Below are 15,440 nucleotides of genomic sequence, written 5' to 3'. Positions count from 1 at the left end.
CCGAACCATATCTGGGAGGTACTGGCCGGTCCTGCCTTGCGATTGGCTGGTGGGAGGCCGAGCTCGCGGAATGGTTAGATTGTTGTACCGGAAGCGGGGCGCCGCCGGGGCTGAGGAGCCGGAACCGAGAGACGGAGCGCGGGTCCCGGGCCGGAGCGGCGGGTGAGAGTGGGACCTTCGGCCCGGGGTGGGTAGGGGGGGTGACTGAATAGGCGGCGAGGGTGGGAGTTCAGCATGAACTTCAGGCCTCGCTGGGCGCGGGAAACTAGCACCGCCCCCTCTGCTCCCGCTTCCCACCCGTCTCCCTCCATTCACCGTCAAACCCGACAGCCGCAGTCTCCCCGCCTTCTCGCCCCCTTCTCCCCCGAAATCCATCGGGTCAATTCCCGTCTCTTCCCCCACTCCGAGGAGCCTCGTCTCTTCCCCACCCCCATCCCGTCGGCTTTCCTCATCAACCCCCCACCCCCCAACACCACCACCATGCCATCGGCCCATCCTCTGTCCGTTGGCACTCCCCTCATCCCCATCCTGCCGACCCCCGTCTCTTCTCCCACTCTTATCACGTCGGGCTCCGGCCTCTTCCCCCCCCCATCCCGTCAACTCCTTCGCCTCCCCCCCCGTCCCCATCGAACCACAACTGTCCCCCCATTCCCATCCCCCAGCCCTGTCTAGTCGCCCCCACCCCGTCTCTCCCTCAACCTCGTGCCTGAACATCCCTAGTCTCCTCCCCGCGACCCTGTTGGCTCCCCGCATCTCCTTCCCACTTCCATCCCTTCGGCCCACACCTCTCATCTCTTGATCCTGTTGTCCCTGTTTTCTCTTCCTCCTTAGCTCTTTCTCCTCCTCAACATAACTTCAGCCTTTTCTTCTCTGCAGTGCCTTTGCCTTGTGGTTAAACATCTGGGTTCTGCCTAGAATTCATGATCTACTCGTTTTCTTAATTGAATCTGTTAATGAAATTTTTGCTTCTGAGAATCCTATTCTGTTAAGCACATGCTGACTGAAGCAAGAACAGCATGCGATGTGAATTGCTGTCCTTTATTCAACTGATCATTGATTTTACAGCAATGATAAATCGATGATTATCCGGTCTGTAAAGCTGTAGTGGAATTAGTGGGGTTGATTTCTTGTTTCCTATCTAAAGTTTCACAGTTACTGAACTGAGTTAAAAGAACTTCTTACAGCTTGATTATGAATATCCTGTGTGTTAGATCTGATTTTAATGTCCACACCCACCAATTGCTGAGAATGAAATGAATGGTAGTATCTGAATGAGACCTGGTATATTGTATGGCAGGATGTCATTTCATTCAATCCATAGTCCTGCTGTTGACTATAATAAATTGTTTGGAGCCAGTCTGATCTTGAAGATTCTATTTTAGATATTCTGCTTGGTGGTGACTTGCTCTTGAACCTAGTACAGAGTTGTTTTCCTCTCAGAAATGAAAGAATAAGTTTAGGATGTTATTTTAGGTATTAGCACTTTTAGTGGGAGACTGAGTGGGGAACATTGAGTACTTTGGACTCCTTGGTCTTGGAATTAATCAAAGCAATAATGACATATTTTATTTATGCTTTCTCTTTCTGCTATCTGTCTTGTGACTTTATTGCTGCAGCTTTAAGTGGATAAAGGCTTGTGTTCTTACCTTCCCTAACGTAGGAATTTCTCATCACTCAGTGTGTCATCTGCACTGATCTAAGCCCATTTATTTAAGAAATTGTATTGGTTGGGTAACAGTTGGACAGAATTTGTTTATAAATTAGCTGTCGTATTCCTTAATGTATTTAAGATCAGTCATGCTGCAGTTTTATTAATATACCCAAGTTCATTTGTTTTGTGAAGTGTCGTATTACGTAGACCATCATGGTCTTTCCATGACCATGGTTGTTTTTGGCAAGGTTTTCTACAGACGTAGTTTGCCATTGCTCCTTCTGGGCAGTGTCTTTACAAATTGGGTGACCCCAGCCATTATCAATGCTCTGCAGAGATTGTCTGCCTGATGTCAGTGGTCACATAACCAGAACTTGTGATGTGCACCGGCTGCTCATATGGCCACCCACCACCCGGTCCATGGTGTCATGTGACCCTGATTGGGTGGGGGGTGAGGTTGCTAAACAGGTACGACACCTTGCCTAAGGATGACCTGCAAGCTAGCAGGGGGAAGGAGGCCTTACACCTCTATTAGTCGAGACATATCTCTACTCTGCTATCGATACCTGAGTATCGTATATATAAATACCTGTTTGAGTTGATCACCAATAGTGTTTGTACTAATAGTGACAATTTCTTCTCATTTACAATCACCTAATGTCATAGAAAAATAATGCCATACATTTCATTAGTTCAATTTGTGTAAATTCATTTGTTTCTTAATAAGTTAAATATGTTCGATATGCAGAGTTTTAAAAACAAATTACCTTCGGCTGTGAGAGGGAACAGGATTTGAAGAGGCTTCCCGAGGCAGCACGTTTGCACCTGATGAGACTTGGTGGTTTAGTTCCTTAGTTTGATCTGGGTGAAATGAATCTCCAAATTGCTTAAATAAATTTGCAAAACTCGAGCACGTAAATGGTTTTAGGTGTGATGCTGCTTATAATCCGCAGTCAGTTTATACTTGTACTGGTAGAAACCTCATGCTGTCACAGACACCAAATACAGAGGCAAACTGTAAAACAAATGTCGTAAATGTATTTTTTATGGAAAGGTTGCTTCACAAATAGTTCATGATTGTGGAGTGAATTTGAGTTTAATTTGTCGGTATTTTTGGTTGTCTGCATGAACTCATTGTGGGGAAGTATGAGGTGGTGACATTTGGATGGACCAGTGTGGAAGGTCAGTATGCAATTAAACAAGACACCTTTGGAAAGTAGCTATGAAGAGACACACAAACATGGTTATCCATGCTGATTTGCAGTTAAAGAGAGAGTGATAAGGGACTGGGCTGCAACAGGACAAAAGGTTGGGTGGATCTTAAGGATGGGAGAGTGTATCACCTGTTTCAAGAAGTCATTGGGGAAATTTATTGCGTGGTCCTCCGGTCACAACCGATAGGCAGGCTGCAGGATAGAAAGATGCTCCCCACTGCAAGATTATCTGCTCTGAGCTACTTAATCTCTGGAATACAAAAGGAAATTATGATTCAGTGTCTTGGTTAGACTCCATCTAGAGCAGACAGGGAGCATTTCTTAACAGAATATGCCGTCTTGCAGAAACCTCTTTTGACGTTTATCTATATTTAGCCGCAGTCGTCATTTAAACTAACTATAATTCTCAATATGGAAACATGTTCAAATTTTAAAATCATATTCATGACTTCTAAGACTAGTGAGTTTTATAAATCATTCTGCGAACTACTGTTGTTTTCCACCTTTTGTTTCTCTTTCTTTCATCACCCTAAATATTGTTTATTTTTGTCTTTAGAAGCCATTCTGCTACCTGTCCTCTGACTCTGGACATTAACTATTGTATTTTATATTATCAAAAGTCTTTCCATATAACCATATAACAATTACAGCACGAAAACAGGTCATCTCGGCCCTTCTAGTCCATGCCGAACTCTTACTCTCACCTAGTCCCACCGACCTGCACGCAGCCCATAACCCTCCATTCCTTTCCTGTCCATATAGCTATCCAATTTAACTTTAAACGACAACATCGAACCTGCCTCAACCACTTCTGCTGGAAGTTCGTTCCACACAGCTACCACTCTCTGAGTAAAGAAGTTCCCCCTCATGGAAGACTTCCATGAGATTGGCCAAACATGATCTTTACTTTTTGAAACCATATTGTATTTCTCACAGAATTGCCATTGATTGGCCACCCTAATTATTTAAAGGGGGTGTTAGTGAGTTGGTTTGAGTCGCTCGAGTCACAGTGTTCTATTTGGACCAAATTGCATTCACTTTTTCTTAGCTCTGATGAAGGATCTTCAACCCAAAACATTAACTGAGTTTTCTTTCCACTGATGCTGGGCTGTCCCAGCATTTCTGTAATTGAGTCATTGGAACCGGTGTGGTGTGGCTGTTCTACAGAGCACTTGCCTTCAAAAACCAAGGGTTTTGACTTTGATCATGGAATGGTTTGGAGAGCTACTGTCTATGAAATGTTGGGAAATTGCTGTGGCACATCTTGTAGACTATGGATACTTCAGCCATTATTACAGTAATGGCCCAGTGTTAAGCAGAACGGTCTCTAAATCGATGGACTTTAGGTATAATTTTAGTTTCCTACAAGTCTTCACACTAGTCTCGGAAGTGCTTGTAAATGTGGAATCTTAGATTACGAAAAAATCCTTGGCTACCACAAGAGCAATGTCTCTCAAACGTTGGGAGAGTAGCTGTAAGTGGGAGCATCTGAGGCTGGAAAATGGTGTTGGGATTTCGTGCCGACTCTGTATTGTACGTGGGAAATTCTTCCTCTTTGCGTGGATCTCCAGTCTTAGAAATCCGACTTGTCCAAATCCAGATGAAGTGCAAAGTGGGTGAGACTCTGGGCCAATAATGAGGTGTTCATCTACAGAGCAGGTTTTCAATAAAAGCTAACTTTGAGTGTGAATTAAAAATAAGCTACAATTTAAGACACTGTCCTTGATTAAAAGCTCTTTCTGGAAATCAAAATGCAGGAGGTGCAGATGCATTTATCATCTCTACTGTGCAATATTTAACAGGGTTGAATCAGTATATATGCCTGTATACTGATGGCAGTATAGGTGGAGATGGCTCTTTTGTTTAGAAGTGCAAGTATGTTACTTTAATATTCGGTTGCAGTACTGATGAGGCCATGGAGTTAAGTACTGATATGTTGGGATGGACGACTGGTCGGATTAAGTCTGTTGCTGTATAGTCATTCCTGCTTTCCTCTTCCTCTCCTTGCTTCGCTTCTCTCTTCAACTCTGTTGTCTGAATGTTGACCCAGTTTATATCTAACCTTTCCAATGTAAAGTCATCATCTTTCCGTGATGCTGTCTAACCTGCTGAGCACCAGAACATTCCTTTCACTATTGATAGAATTTTGTAGTGTCAATTTATCAAAAGATAGAGTAAAAGCAGGTGTGCTGAGCTGTAGAGGGACTGAATGCTTCCTCTGTAAATTATCCTATGTACGGAATGGCTCTCACATGATTTCCTTTAGTGTAGGATTAGGTACTTTCTTTCTCTTGATCTCAGATGTTTTACGGGATGTCTTCCTCAAACGCTATCTTGCTCCACCCCTGCATGCCCTCTGCCGCCCAGCTTCTTGCTGCCCTTGGTGTGGCTAGGAATGTTCCCCACAGAGTTGGGAAGTTTCAGGTCTGATTGCTAAATTGGAACTGAGCCTGGACATTTGATTGACTGCGCACTTGGTGTCAGCGCTGAACTCTCAGGGATTATCGTAATACGTATTTGCTGAGGATTGCACATTATTTCCTCTCTGGTAACTAGGCAGACAATGCCTGGAAGCAGTATGAGCCTGACAACTTTAGGATTGGGCTAAAAACTGGCAGGTTACATTGATGCCATAGCATATGTGGTAAAAGTAACCAAATCCAACAAGACAATATTAAAATGACCTCCACAAAGATTCAAAGTCATGGCCAAGCTAAATCCCCCACCATTAATATTCCAGCATAATGGTTGCGATCACCTTTGAACTGAAACGTTACTGGACCAGCCCGGCAAACTCTGGCTCCAAATACAGGTCAAAAGCTCTATATACTGTACCACATGATTCTGCTTACTTTCCAGATCTTTGTGTTAGCGACAAGGGAGTAGGACACGTAAGAATGCTCTCCAAGTTACTGGATGCATGCAGCGTCAACACTGAAGATGCCCATCACTGTCGAGGATAAACCAGCCCATTTCACTTGTACCTCCATCATCCTGAGCATTCACTTCCTTTAACAATGTATACAGGAGCTTCACTGTGTACAGTGTACTAAACACACTGCAGCTATTTGATAAAGCTGCTTTGACAGTTCCTTCATCATCTATCTTACTTACTGCCCTTGACACCACTGGCATTTAGGGCAGCAGTGAAGATCCTCCATTTCTGTCTATCTATATGGTCGCACACAGGTATAGTAGGATTCTTCATTGCTGTTTCTATAATTTTTTTTTACCATAAGGGTTGTTAGCCCTGAGCTGAACCCCCGAAACTGGAGGACAGGTGAACCACTGTTAGTTTGGCCTCTACCCTTTGACCTGTTTGGCATGGCCAAAGCACAAGGCCCTGACTCCAGCCAACATAGTTCTCTGGGTTCATTGAGGCACGCAAGCCTCCAAACCCAACGGTGGGGTTGTGATCCCCTTGGAGGACCTTAGTCATCACCAGGTCAAAATCATGAAACTCCCCCTGTAAGAGCAATATGCAAGTTCATTCACTTCGAAGCCACCAGCTTCTTGAGCCATTAGTAATGGACGTTTAACAACGCTGTTGTTAAGTGCCCACATCCGTGAGAAAAAGAGCAAATAAACTGGTACTGGGTAACATCTATTTTCACCCCTTTCAGTTTGTCTCAAAGTGTTTAAAATTTATTCTTTGAAGTATAGTTGTTATTTTATGTACAGGTCGACCTTCACTAATCCGGCACCATTGGGACCTGAGGAGTGCCGGACTAGTGAAAATGCCGAATTACAGAAGGATCACATTAAGCATAATCAGTGCCGGATTATCGAAGGAACCGGACTACAGGTAGTCAGATTAGTGAAGGTCGACTGTAATAGCAAAGCAATTAGCACAGAAAATTCTCAAATCAGCGACAGGAAAATAACCTGTTTAAAAATGTTATTTATTTGAATATTGGCTGACATGCTGTGGGGTAAAACCTTGTTCTTCAAAATGGTGCCGTGGAGCTCTTTGCATCCACTATTTGAAAGGCAGTATCACTGACGATGGACATCTCCTCAGAATTGTCAACCCAGATGGTGTGCTCAGGTCTGTGAAGTGGGAAAAGAACTTGGCTGTCTAGCTCAGAGGGTAGAGCATTGTTACCTGCTGATTAAGGACTGTAAAATTGCAGATGTAACTCCACTCTTTAAGAAGTGAAAGAGTGAGAAAAAAGGAGATTATAGGTCAGTTAGCCTGACTTCAATGGTTGGGAAGACATTGGAGTCCATTATTAAGGATGAGGTTTCGGGGTCCTTGGAGAAGCATGTTAAAGTAGGCCAAAGTTAGATAGTTTCTTTAAGGAGAAATCTTGCTTGACAAATCTGTTGAAATTCTTTGAGGAAATAACAGGCAGGATAGACAAAGGAGAGTCAGTGGAAGTTGTTTACTTGGATTTTCAGAAGGTCTTTGTCAAGGTGCAGCACATAAAGCTTCTCAACAAGATAAGAGCCCATAGTATTAGGAAAGATATTAGCATGGTTAGAAGATTGGCTGACTGGCAGGAGGCAAAGAATTGGAATAAAGGGGCCCTGTTCTGGTTGGCTGCCGGCGGCAAGTGGTTTTCTGCAGGAGTTGATAATTGGGTCCACTTCTTTTCACTTTATATGTCAATGATTTGGGTGACGGAATGGATGATTTTGTGGTCAAGTTTGCAGATGATACAAAGACAGGCGGAGGGGCAGGTGGTGTTGAGTAAACAGAGGTTTTAGACAGACTACGAGAATGGGCAAGGAAGTAGGCAGATGGAATACAGTGTCAGGAAGTGTGTGGTCATGCACGTTGGGGGAAGGAATAAAGGCCCAGAGTATTTTCTAAAGGAGGAGAAAATTTCAAAATCAGAAGTGCAAAGGGGTTTGGGAGTCATTGTGCAGGGTTCCCGAAAGATTAACTTGCAGGTCGAGTCAGTGGTAAGGAAGGCCAATGCAATGTTAGCATTCATTTTGAGAGAACTAGAATATAAGAACAAGGGTGTGATGTTGAGGCTTTATAAGGCATTGGTCAGACCACACTTGGAATTTTGTGAGTAGTTTTGGGCCCCTTATCTGAGAAAAGTTGTGCTGGCATTGAAGCGGGTCCAGAGTGGTTCACAAGAGTGATTCAGGGAATAAAGGAGTTAACATATGAGGAGTGCTTAATGGGTCTGGGCCTGTACTCACTGGAGTTCAGAGGAACGAGGGTGGGGGTGGGGAATCTCATTCAAACTTGTCGAATATTGAAAGGCCTGGATAGAGTGGATGTGGAGAGTATGTTTCTTATAGTGGATGAATCTAGGACCAGAGGGCATACCCTCAGAAGTAAAAGGATGTCCTTTCAGAACATTTTCTTTAGGCAGAAGGTGGTGGGTCTGTGGCATTCATTCTCACAAAAGGCTGTGGAGGCCAAGTCATTGGGTGTACTTAAAGAGGAGTTTTTAAGATTCTTGGTTTGTTAGGGTGTCACAGTTATGAGGAGAATGGAGTTGAGAGGGATAATAAATCAGACATGATGGAATGGCAGGGCCAGACTTGATGAGCTGAATGGCCTAATTCTGCTCCTAATTCTTATGGTCTTATTATATTCCTAGTGGAAAAAAGCTGAAAACATCCTAAAGATGTGGTATCATGACAGCAGCCTTTACTCCCCTTAACCCTAACCTTTATTCCCTATTATTCTCCTTTTCCTCCCCATCACTCTTTGAATCAAAGGCTTATTTTTTTTTAATCCTTTTGCTACCAGATGCCTGGGGTGACCCAAGGCTTAGACTTGGAACCTGCACCGTCCCAGGTACATCGTCGCGGAGGGGAGACTATGGCCAAGATTCAGGCCCACCTTCAGCAGATGAACCATCAGATCCAGGCTCAGACTTTTGCAGTGCAGAAACAGACGCAGCAACAACAGTTCCAGAGGCTCAAGGTAAGACTGATTCAAGGAACCATCTGTACACCTAACGTGATTTTGACAGAAGAGCCTCAGCCCGAAACACCGACTCTCTGTTCATTTCCGTAGATGCTGCCTGACCTGCCGAGTTCCTCCAGCATTTTGTGTATGTTGCTTTAGGTTGTATTCCAGCTGTCATTTTGAAGACTTTTGCTGCAAAATAAGCTTTGGCTCTGAACAAGCTGTACCAGTGCAGTTACATCTCACCTCGAGATGTGAATAATCGCTTGCAATTTTTTTTTGTTCACAAAAAGTTGGACAAATTTAACCTGGCTAATTATCAAATCTTAATAATCAGCAAAATGATGAAAGATGTTGTTGACAGCTCTAACAAAGTATAAAGTAAATTTATTATCAAAGTACACATTTGTCACCATATACAGCCGGCCCTCCTTATCCGCAAGGGATTGGTTCCGGGACCCCTCGCAGATACCAAAAAACGTGGATGCTCAAGTCCCTTATTCAACCTGGTTAAATGCGGTGGATCTTAGGACCCAGCGGAACCCCAGAACTTATTTAACCTGTCTCAGTGCCGTGGACATTAGGACTCGGCGGAGGAGCTCTGAATCCGAAGTGTTTCTGTTCTCGAAAATAATCACGATCGCAATTTAAAATAAAGCGAAAATAATAAAGCGATCAGAAAGAGGTGAAACACCATCGGCCATTGGAAAAGTCGGTCAACGATCGGAACAATTTTAAAGGATAAAGTGAGAAAGGGCCCTGCCCCGATGAAAGCTACAATTATTACTAAGCAACGCAGTGGTTTAATTATTGGGTTTTGGAGTTTTGGGTTTTTGATCCTTCACATCAACCCAGTAGGGATGGAGAGCGTGCCCGGGAGCGGTGTGTCACTGGATCGAACTCGGGAACTTCTGTTTCCGACCCGGCACTGAAACATACGTTTCTTAAGTGTTTTATATGCATAGAAAGGTAAAATATATACTATATACTAAGACAAACGTTTGACTAGCTGATGCTAAATAATATCGGATGTACCTGTTCCGACTTACTTAGTGAGAGAACTTCCGTTTTTTTTCGATCCTGATCCACGATAACCTACGCACGTCTTCCCGTATACTTTAAGTCATCTCTAGATTACTTATAATACCTAATACAACGTAAATGCTATGTAAAGTAGTTGTTATACTGCATTGTTTAGGGAATAATGATAAGAAAACAAAGTCTGTACATGCTCGAACAACAAGTGCTGGAAGAGCACTTCCGGGTTTTCTCGATTCGCGGTTGGTTAAATTCGCGCATGCAGAACTCGCGGATAAGGAGGGCCGACTGTACAACCCTGAGATTCAATTTCTTGCGGGCATTCACAGTAAATAGAAGCAACACAGTAGACTCAGTGAAATACTGCACCCAACAGGATGGTCAAGCAACCACTCTGTGCAAAAGATGAAAAACTCTGCAAACAAGCAGGGCTCACTTGACAATATCGTGCTCACTGATGCCCAATGCCCCCAGACCATGGTTCTAGACCTCAGTGATACGAATGTGGACCAAAGAACTGAATTCTGGGCTTGAGGCATTTCGGAACCCTGGTGAAACTGAAGTCTGGGGTCATCAAAGAGAAATACTTCACCTTGCAGAAAGAAAGGCATCTGTGTTTGTTAGAGGTCAATCACTGAAAACTCAGGACTATTTTGGGAGTTTGTCCTTGGCCCAACTCTCTTCTGCACCTTCACTGGTGCATTCCTTCCAGTACGGAGTCAGAAAAGGAATGTTCTTTAATGATTTCACAATGTTCAGTTCCACTCACAACTTCTTAGCAAGTGAACCAGTCCATACTAGAGGACATTCAGACTTGGGCTAAAAAGTGGCAAGTGGCATTTGCACCATAAAAGTGGTGTGCATTGCCCACTCCAATAAGAAAGGGTGTCTAGCCACACCGGCCCTTGAAATTTATAGAGCAGAGAATAGTACTTCACAGGGAGGAGTGGGGGATTATGATTGACTTGTACACTGTATGGCTCAGGTTGTTGCCAGAGATTGTGTGCAATAGCCCCAGGATGTGTTGCTTACAGCAGTTGACCCTTAGGAAATTACAGCTCAAGCATCTTTTGGTATTCATTGTCACAACTAAGACTGAGCTTTAAAATTTCTGTGCTCCGTATAACATCTGGGCAATATGTCACATTCTCATGTTCAAACCATTAAAGATTTTAATTGGGTTGAGTTGTTCTCGATTTTGGCAACTTATTGGCAAATGTTTTGTCACCATGCGAGGAGACATCTTCAGTGCACTATTGTGTTTCCTCCAAATGCTTGGCCTTTATATATTTTTCAGTCAGCTGATCAGATGTCATTTCGGAAACTCAATTGTGATGTGGGGACGAAATCTTGTTGCTGATTGGCTGTGCGTTGAACTTCTTGCAAATTATTTCAGCTGAAGTTTTTGCAGCCTTTGTCCTCCTCCACATCCTCTAACTTATTCTATTTATTTATTTATTTATTTATTTATTTATTTTATTATTTTAGCTGATAATATGGTCAGGTGTATCAGGATGGGAATCGCATGGTCAGGGCAGCCAAACTGAAGGAAAGACATGCTTGAATGGTTCAAATTAAATTTATTATCTAAATACACACATGTCAACCCTGAGATGCATTTTCTTGCAGACTTTCTCAATAAATCTGTAATAGAATTATATCCATAATAGGATCCATGAAAGCTTGCACCAAGTTGAACATTCAACCAGTGCGCAAGCTTTGCAAGTACAAAACAGAAAGAATTAATAATAAGCTGAGATGAAGGGTCCCTGAAAGTGAGTCCCTACCTCAGACTGCTGTAGTGAGGGGTTAAAGATCTCAGTGAACACTCTAGCCAGTTGACTGGCACAGGTCTTTAGTGTAGGAGGCCGGATGCTTTTTGTGGGTTCACCCTCCTGAAGGCTGCTTGCATGTCGGCCTCAGGGACTGAAATCACAGCATCATCGGGGGGCTGTGGGTTGTGGTTGCCTTGCCTTCTAGGTAAACATTGATCTACCCTTGTCACTATCTATTAATATTACTGTAAGCTGAATATTTTTCTGACAGGGTCATGTTCCTTGGGGGAGTTGGTGAGTAATATGCTGAGTGCTAGGATAAGTACAGAGGGGCCAATGTACAATATACAAGTGCATTTCTTGCTGAAAGGGGCCTTACTGCTATTGATAGAGCAAAAGTTTAACCAGGACTATGCTTCTAAGCCTGTTCTCAGAAGATCCCTGCAGATAACATTTCATATACCTTGTCCACATAGGATTTGAAAAATTTGCATCACAGGGTTGGAGTATATTTAAATGGAATGCATGCAATCATGAATGTACATGTCTACCCACGTTTGCGTACATATTCATTTGTGAATGCATTTAGGTGTGAGGTGTGTTTAGGTTTTTAACTTTTTGCCATGCTGCAGGTTTCATGTGACCATGATTGGTAAGAAAAGACTGCCTAATTGTTTTCAAGTTATGGTTATGGTACCGACAGCATCATGACTTATATAGCCTTGGTTGACTGAATAGTTATGTAATCTTGTAGGATCCTTAAATTGTCAGTGTAACTGGACCAAAAAGTCCAGGCCAATTAGAGGGAAAATTTTGCACAGTTGTTCTCTCACCTCCTTGAGCTAAGATGACATCTAAACAAGCCCTTATTTCTTTTTTAAACATTTAAAATATTTTATCATTAATTTAATAATGTCTTTTTTTCCCAGCAGCAAACCTTCTGTATGAATTTAATCTGCATTTACTGTAGAAACATGATCCACAGGAAGTTACAACATCCAGTGAAACCCTGTCCCTGTGTGACACAAATTGAAATAATCTGTCATCACCAATAGCTTGCCCAGTGTCTGCTTATTCCTACAGTATTAGGACCAGGTGTCTCATTGTAATATTTAAAGCTCAGTTTTAGCCATTCTGTGATGGGTTGCAATTTCTAAATGTGACATTAGCAAGGGGTTTGAACAAGCAGAAAATGTTGTGCTCTGTTTTCTACAGAATAGTCCTGTTAATACAACCTCATACGTTATTAGTGTGCTTTTCAGGTGGAAGATGCCTTGTCATACCTGGACCAGGTTAAGATGCAGTTTGGGAACAACCCGGCCGTTTACAATGAGTTCCTTGACATCATGAAGGAATTTAAATCTCAAAGGTATGCAGGCAACCTCAGAGCATTGCCAGCTCAAACTGATGGGCACCGTTTGAGCCACTGCTGTCTCATCTGCTCATTGTTCAACTCATTCATTTAATGTGCTGGGAATTCAGGAGATTTGAAAAAGTTACTGAGTAACAGTGTTGGCTCAATTATTAAGTCCTTTTATGATGTGTGCTATAACACAAATATGATGAATGATGTTTTTAATACAGGGGATATAGTCTAAAAATTTGAGCTAGGCTGTTCCAGTTGATGTTGGGAAGAAAAAAAGGGTGTGGAATCAAGGGTCTGGCCCCACAGAAAGCTGTGTGTTCTGGAGATCAATTGCAGCTTTCAGAACTGGTGCTGGCAGCTTCTTTTAGAATTGGGTTATCGAGAGGTATAGAATGAAAGCTACGAGAAGGAAGGAAGATAATGATCAGTTAGAAGCCACTTGAGTTATGAAACTGGGTTAAGAGACCAAAACACTGCCACTTGCTGCTGTATTGCAAATGCGGTCATTTCTTATCCTCCTAATTCCCACAGTACCATGGCTCTATTTCCCTCTCCAGTCTGGCTTGCAGTTTGATTGAATAGATTGGAGTTGAACCCCAAGTATTTAGTGTCGGGGAACAAAATCGATCATTTTGGAAAACTGATGGAGTTATTGTACTTGTACTGTGAGGGGGTTTGTGCTACTTTAACATGTGAGTTTTTCATTACCAAATATTTCTTGTTCTGGATTGCAGCATCGACACGCCTGGTGTAATTAACAGGGTTTCCCGGCTCTTCCAAGGACATCCCGACCTAATTCTGGGATTCAATGCCTTCCTGCCACCCGGATATAGAATAGAGATTCAGAAGAACAAGGCAGTGAGTGTGCATGGACCCACCCCAGCCGAGACTCAGGTGTGTGCATTGGTCATTGCCTGTGGTCCCCAGCAGAGCTGTCCGTGTCCACAGTAACATTTTGTAATTAAATCAGTTAAATAGAGGTAGGGGTTGGAACCAGAGGCTTTTGCTGTTTGCGTCTTCATTGTTGACCTCTCGTGGCTGCTTCTGCCGAAAAGGTTGTAATCACGATTCGCTCTAATTTGTAATATGTGCCAGCAGTCATAGACCACAGACACAGATTTTAATGTTAAACAAATATATTTTCAATACCTACCCAAAATATAGACAATTAAAACAATTGCTCCCCTAAACAAAAATTAACAGTGCAATGCATCTTAGCTCACACAACTGTGGAGGTCTGGAGACGGTTCCTCCCAAGTCTTACTCAAACAGAGTCCTAGGATGGCAATCCAGAAGGTTCCGGAATCCACGGGAACAGGTACAGGTGTCTGTGAGGAAGGGTTCATAAATCCACTTTAAGATGACACAAGGTGATGATCACAGAAAATTCCAGAGGACAAGTGATCGTCACGTAACACACTGGATCCATGCAGGGATAACGAGGTGACAGTCACAGAAGTTTCCAGAAGTCGAGTGGTCGCCACTTAAATACTTGAGTCCACTCAGGGATAACAAAGTGACGCAGTTCCAAAGTCCATGTAGGGATATCACAAGGTGACGGTCACGGAATATTCCTTAACACGAGTGGGCACCACGGAACACACCCGAATCCATGTATGGATTAACAAAAAGTGGTCGCTACAGAATACTCCAGAAATCTGAGTATGGATCATACAAAGTGACAGTCATGTATCCAATATGCACTGTGTGCCGCAAATTATCACAATCTTCTGGGCACGGAGAAATATTGGGAACACCCACTGCTGTAGTGAACTCTTAACTAACTCAACTCACTCTTGCTGGTAACTCACAGTCTGTTGCATTGCTTAGCTGCAGAAATTTTTAGAACCCCCGAATTCAATAGAAAAAGCCTACACTCGTTTGTTATATGACGCCATCCCCACGCCTCGTCCTAGCGCACCTAAATGACAACATCCCACGCCCTGCTGACATGTAACAGTAATGACCAGTATGTGCAAGAAGCTTGTGCTGTGCCATCTTTTGCCCAGTGACAACAACATGTGCGCACTGAATTTTTAAGTGAGATTAAGCCTAAAGCTATTCTAAGGATAATAAACTCCCAAGTCCAGTTTGTAGTTTATTGCTTATTAGAAATAAAATAACTGTCAATAAGAACTATGATCTCCTCTGAGTTTGATTAATTTCGCTCTCGTTCATCGGCACTCTGGCAGAACATAGGTGGTAGACCTGCAGTGGGTAATGAAGGATTTTCTTGCCGGACCTTTTGCACACCATCCATATGTGATTTGCTTGCTAAATGATGCTTTAAAAAGTCAAGTTTCCAAATATCATTCCACTTCTTCCCACTTGCAAATTCTCCAGTAATTTTTGCATCACGACAGTACACGCAGGTAACACCGGTTTCTGTATTGTACATTAACGTTTCTCGTAGCTGCACGTTCCTGGCCTCATGAGCTGTCGGTGTTGCAGTTGCTACTGTTTCATTAGGCCGTTCCACCTTAAATGAACTAGTAATTATTTTGCGCTTCTCTCTCCT

The 15,440-nt window shown here is 43.0% G+C and overlaps 1 protein-coding gene across 6 annotated transcripts in view; it reads left to right on the top strand.

The window, feature by feature from the left end:
• Positions 1–80: 80 nt before the first annotated feature.
• Positions 81–15,440, top strand: part of sin3b (SIN3 transcription regulator family member B) — a 51,110-nt gene continuing 35,750 nt past the window's right edge. Inside the window, exons 1-5 of one of the 6 annotated variants that reach the window (XM_072244493.1) lie at positions 94–162; positions 5,725–6,054; positions 8,582–8,758; positions 12,807–12,925; positions 13,657–13,816. In XM_072244493.1, coding sequence (XP_072100594.1) covers positions 8,582–8,758; positions 12,807–12,925; positions 13,657–13,816 — 456 coding nt within the window. In that variant the 5' untranslated portion in view covers positions 94–162; positions 5,725–6,054. Of the gene's footprint in view, positions 188–2,374; positions 4,212–5,724; positions 6,055–8,581; positions 8,759–12,806; positions 12,926–13,656; positions 13,817–15,440 lie in introns of those variants that run through there. The other 5 variants (XM_072244494.1, XM_072244495.1, XM_072244497.1 and 2 more) reach the window with 5 other exon arrangements.

This window comes from Mobula birostris, chromosome 26, assembly GCF_030028105.1.
Source record: "Mobula birostris isolate sMobBir1 chromosome 26, sMobBir1.hap1, whole genome shotgun sequence".
Lineage (NCBI taxonomy): Eukaryota > Metazoa > Chordata > Chondrichthyes > Myliobatiformes > Myliobatidae > Mobula > Mobula birostris.
The sequence above is the reverse complement of the archived record's forward strand: the minus strand, read 5'-3'. Positions and strand labels throughout refer to the sequence as shown.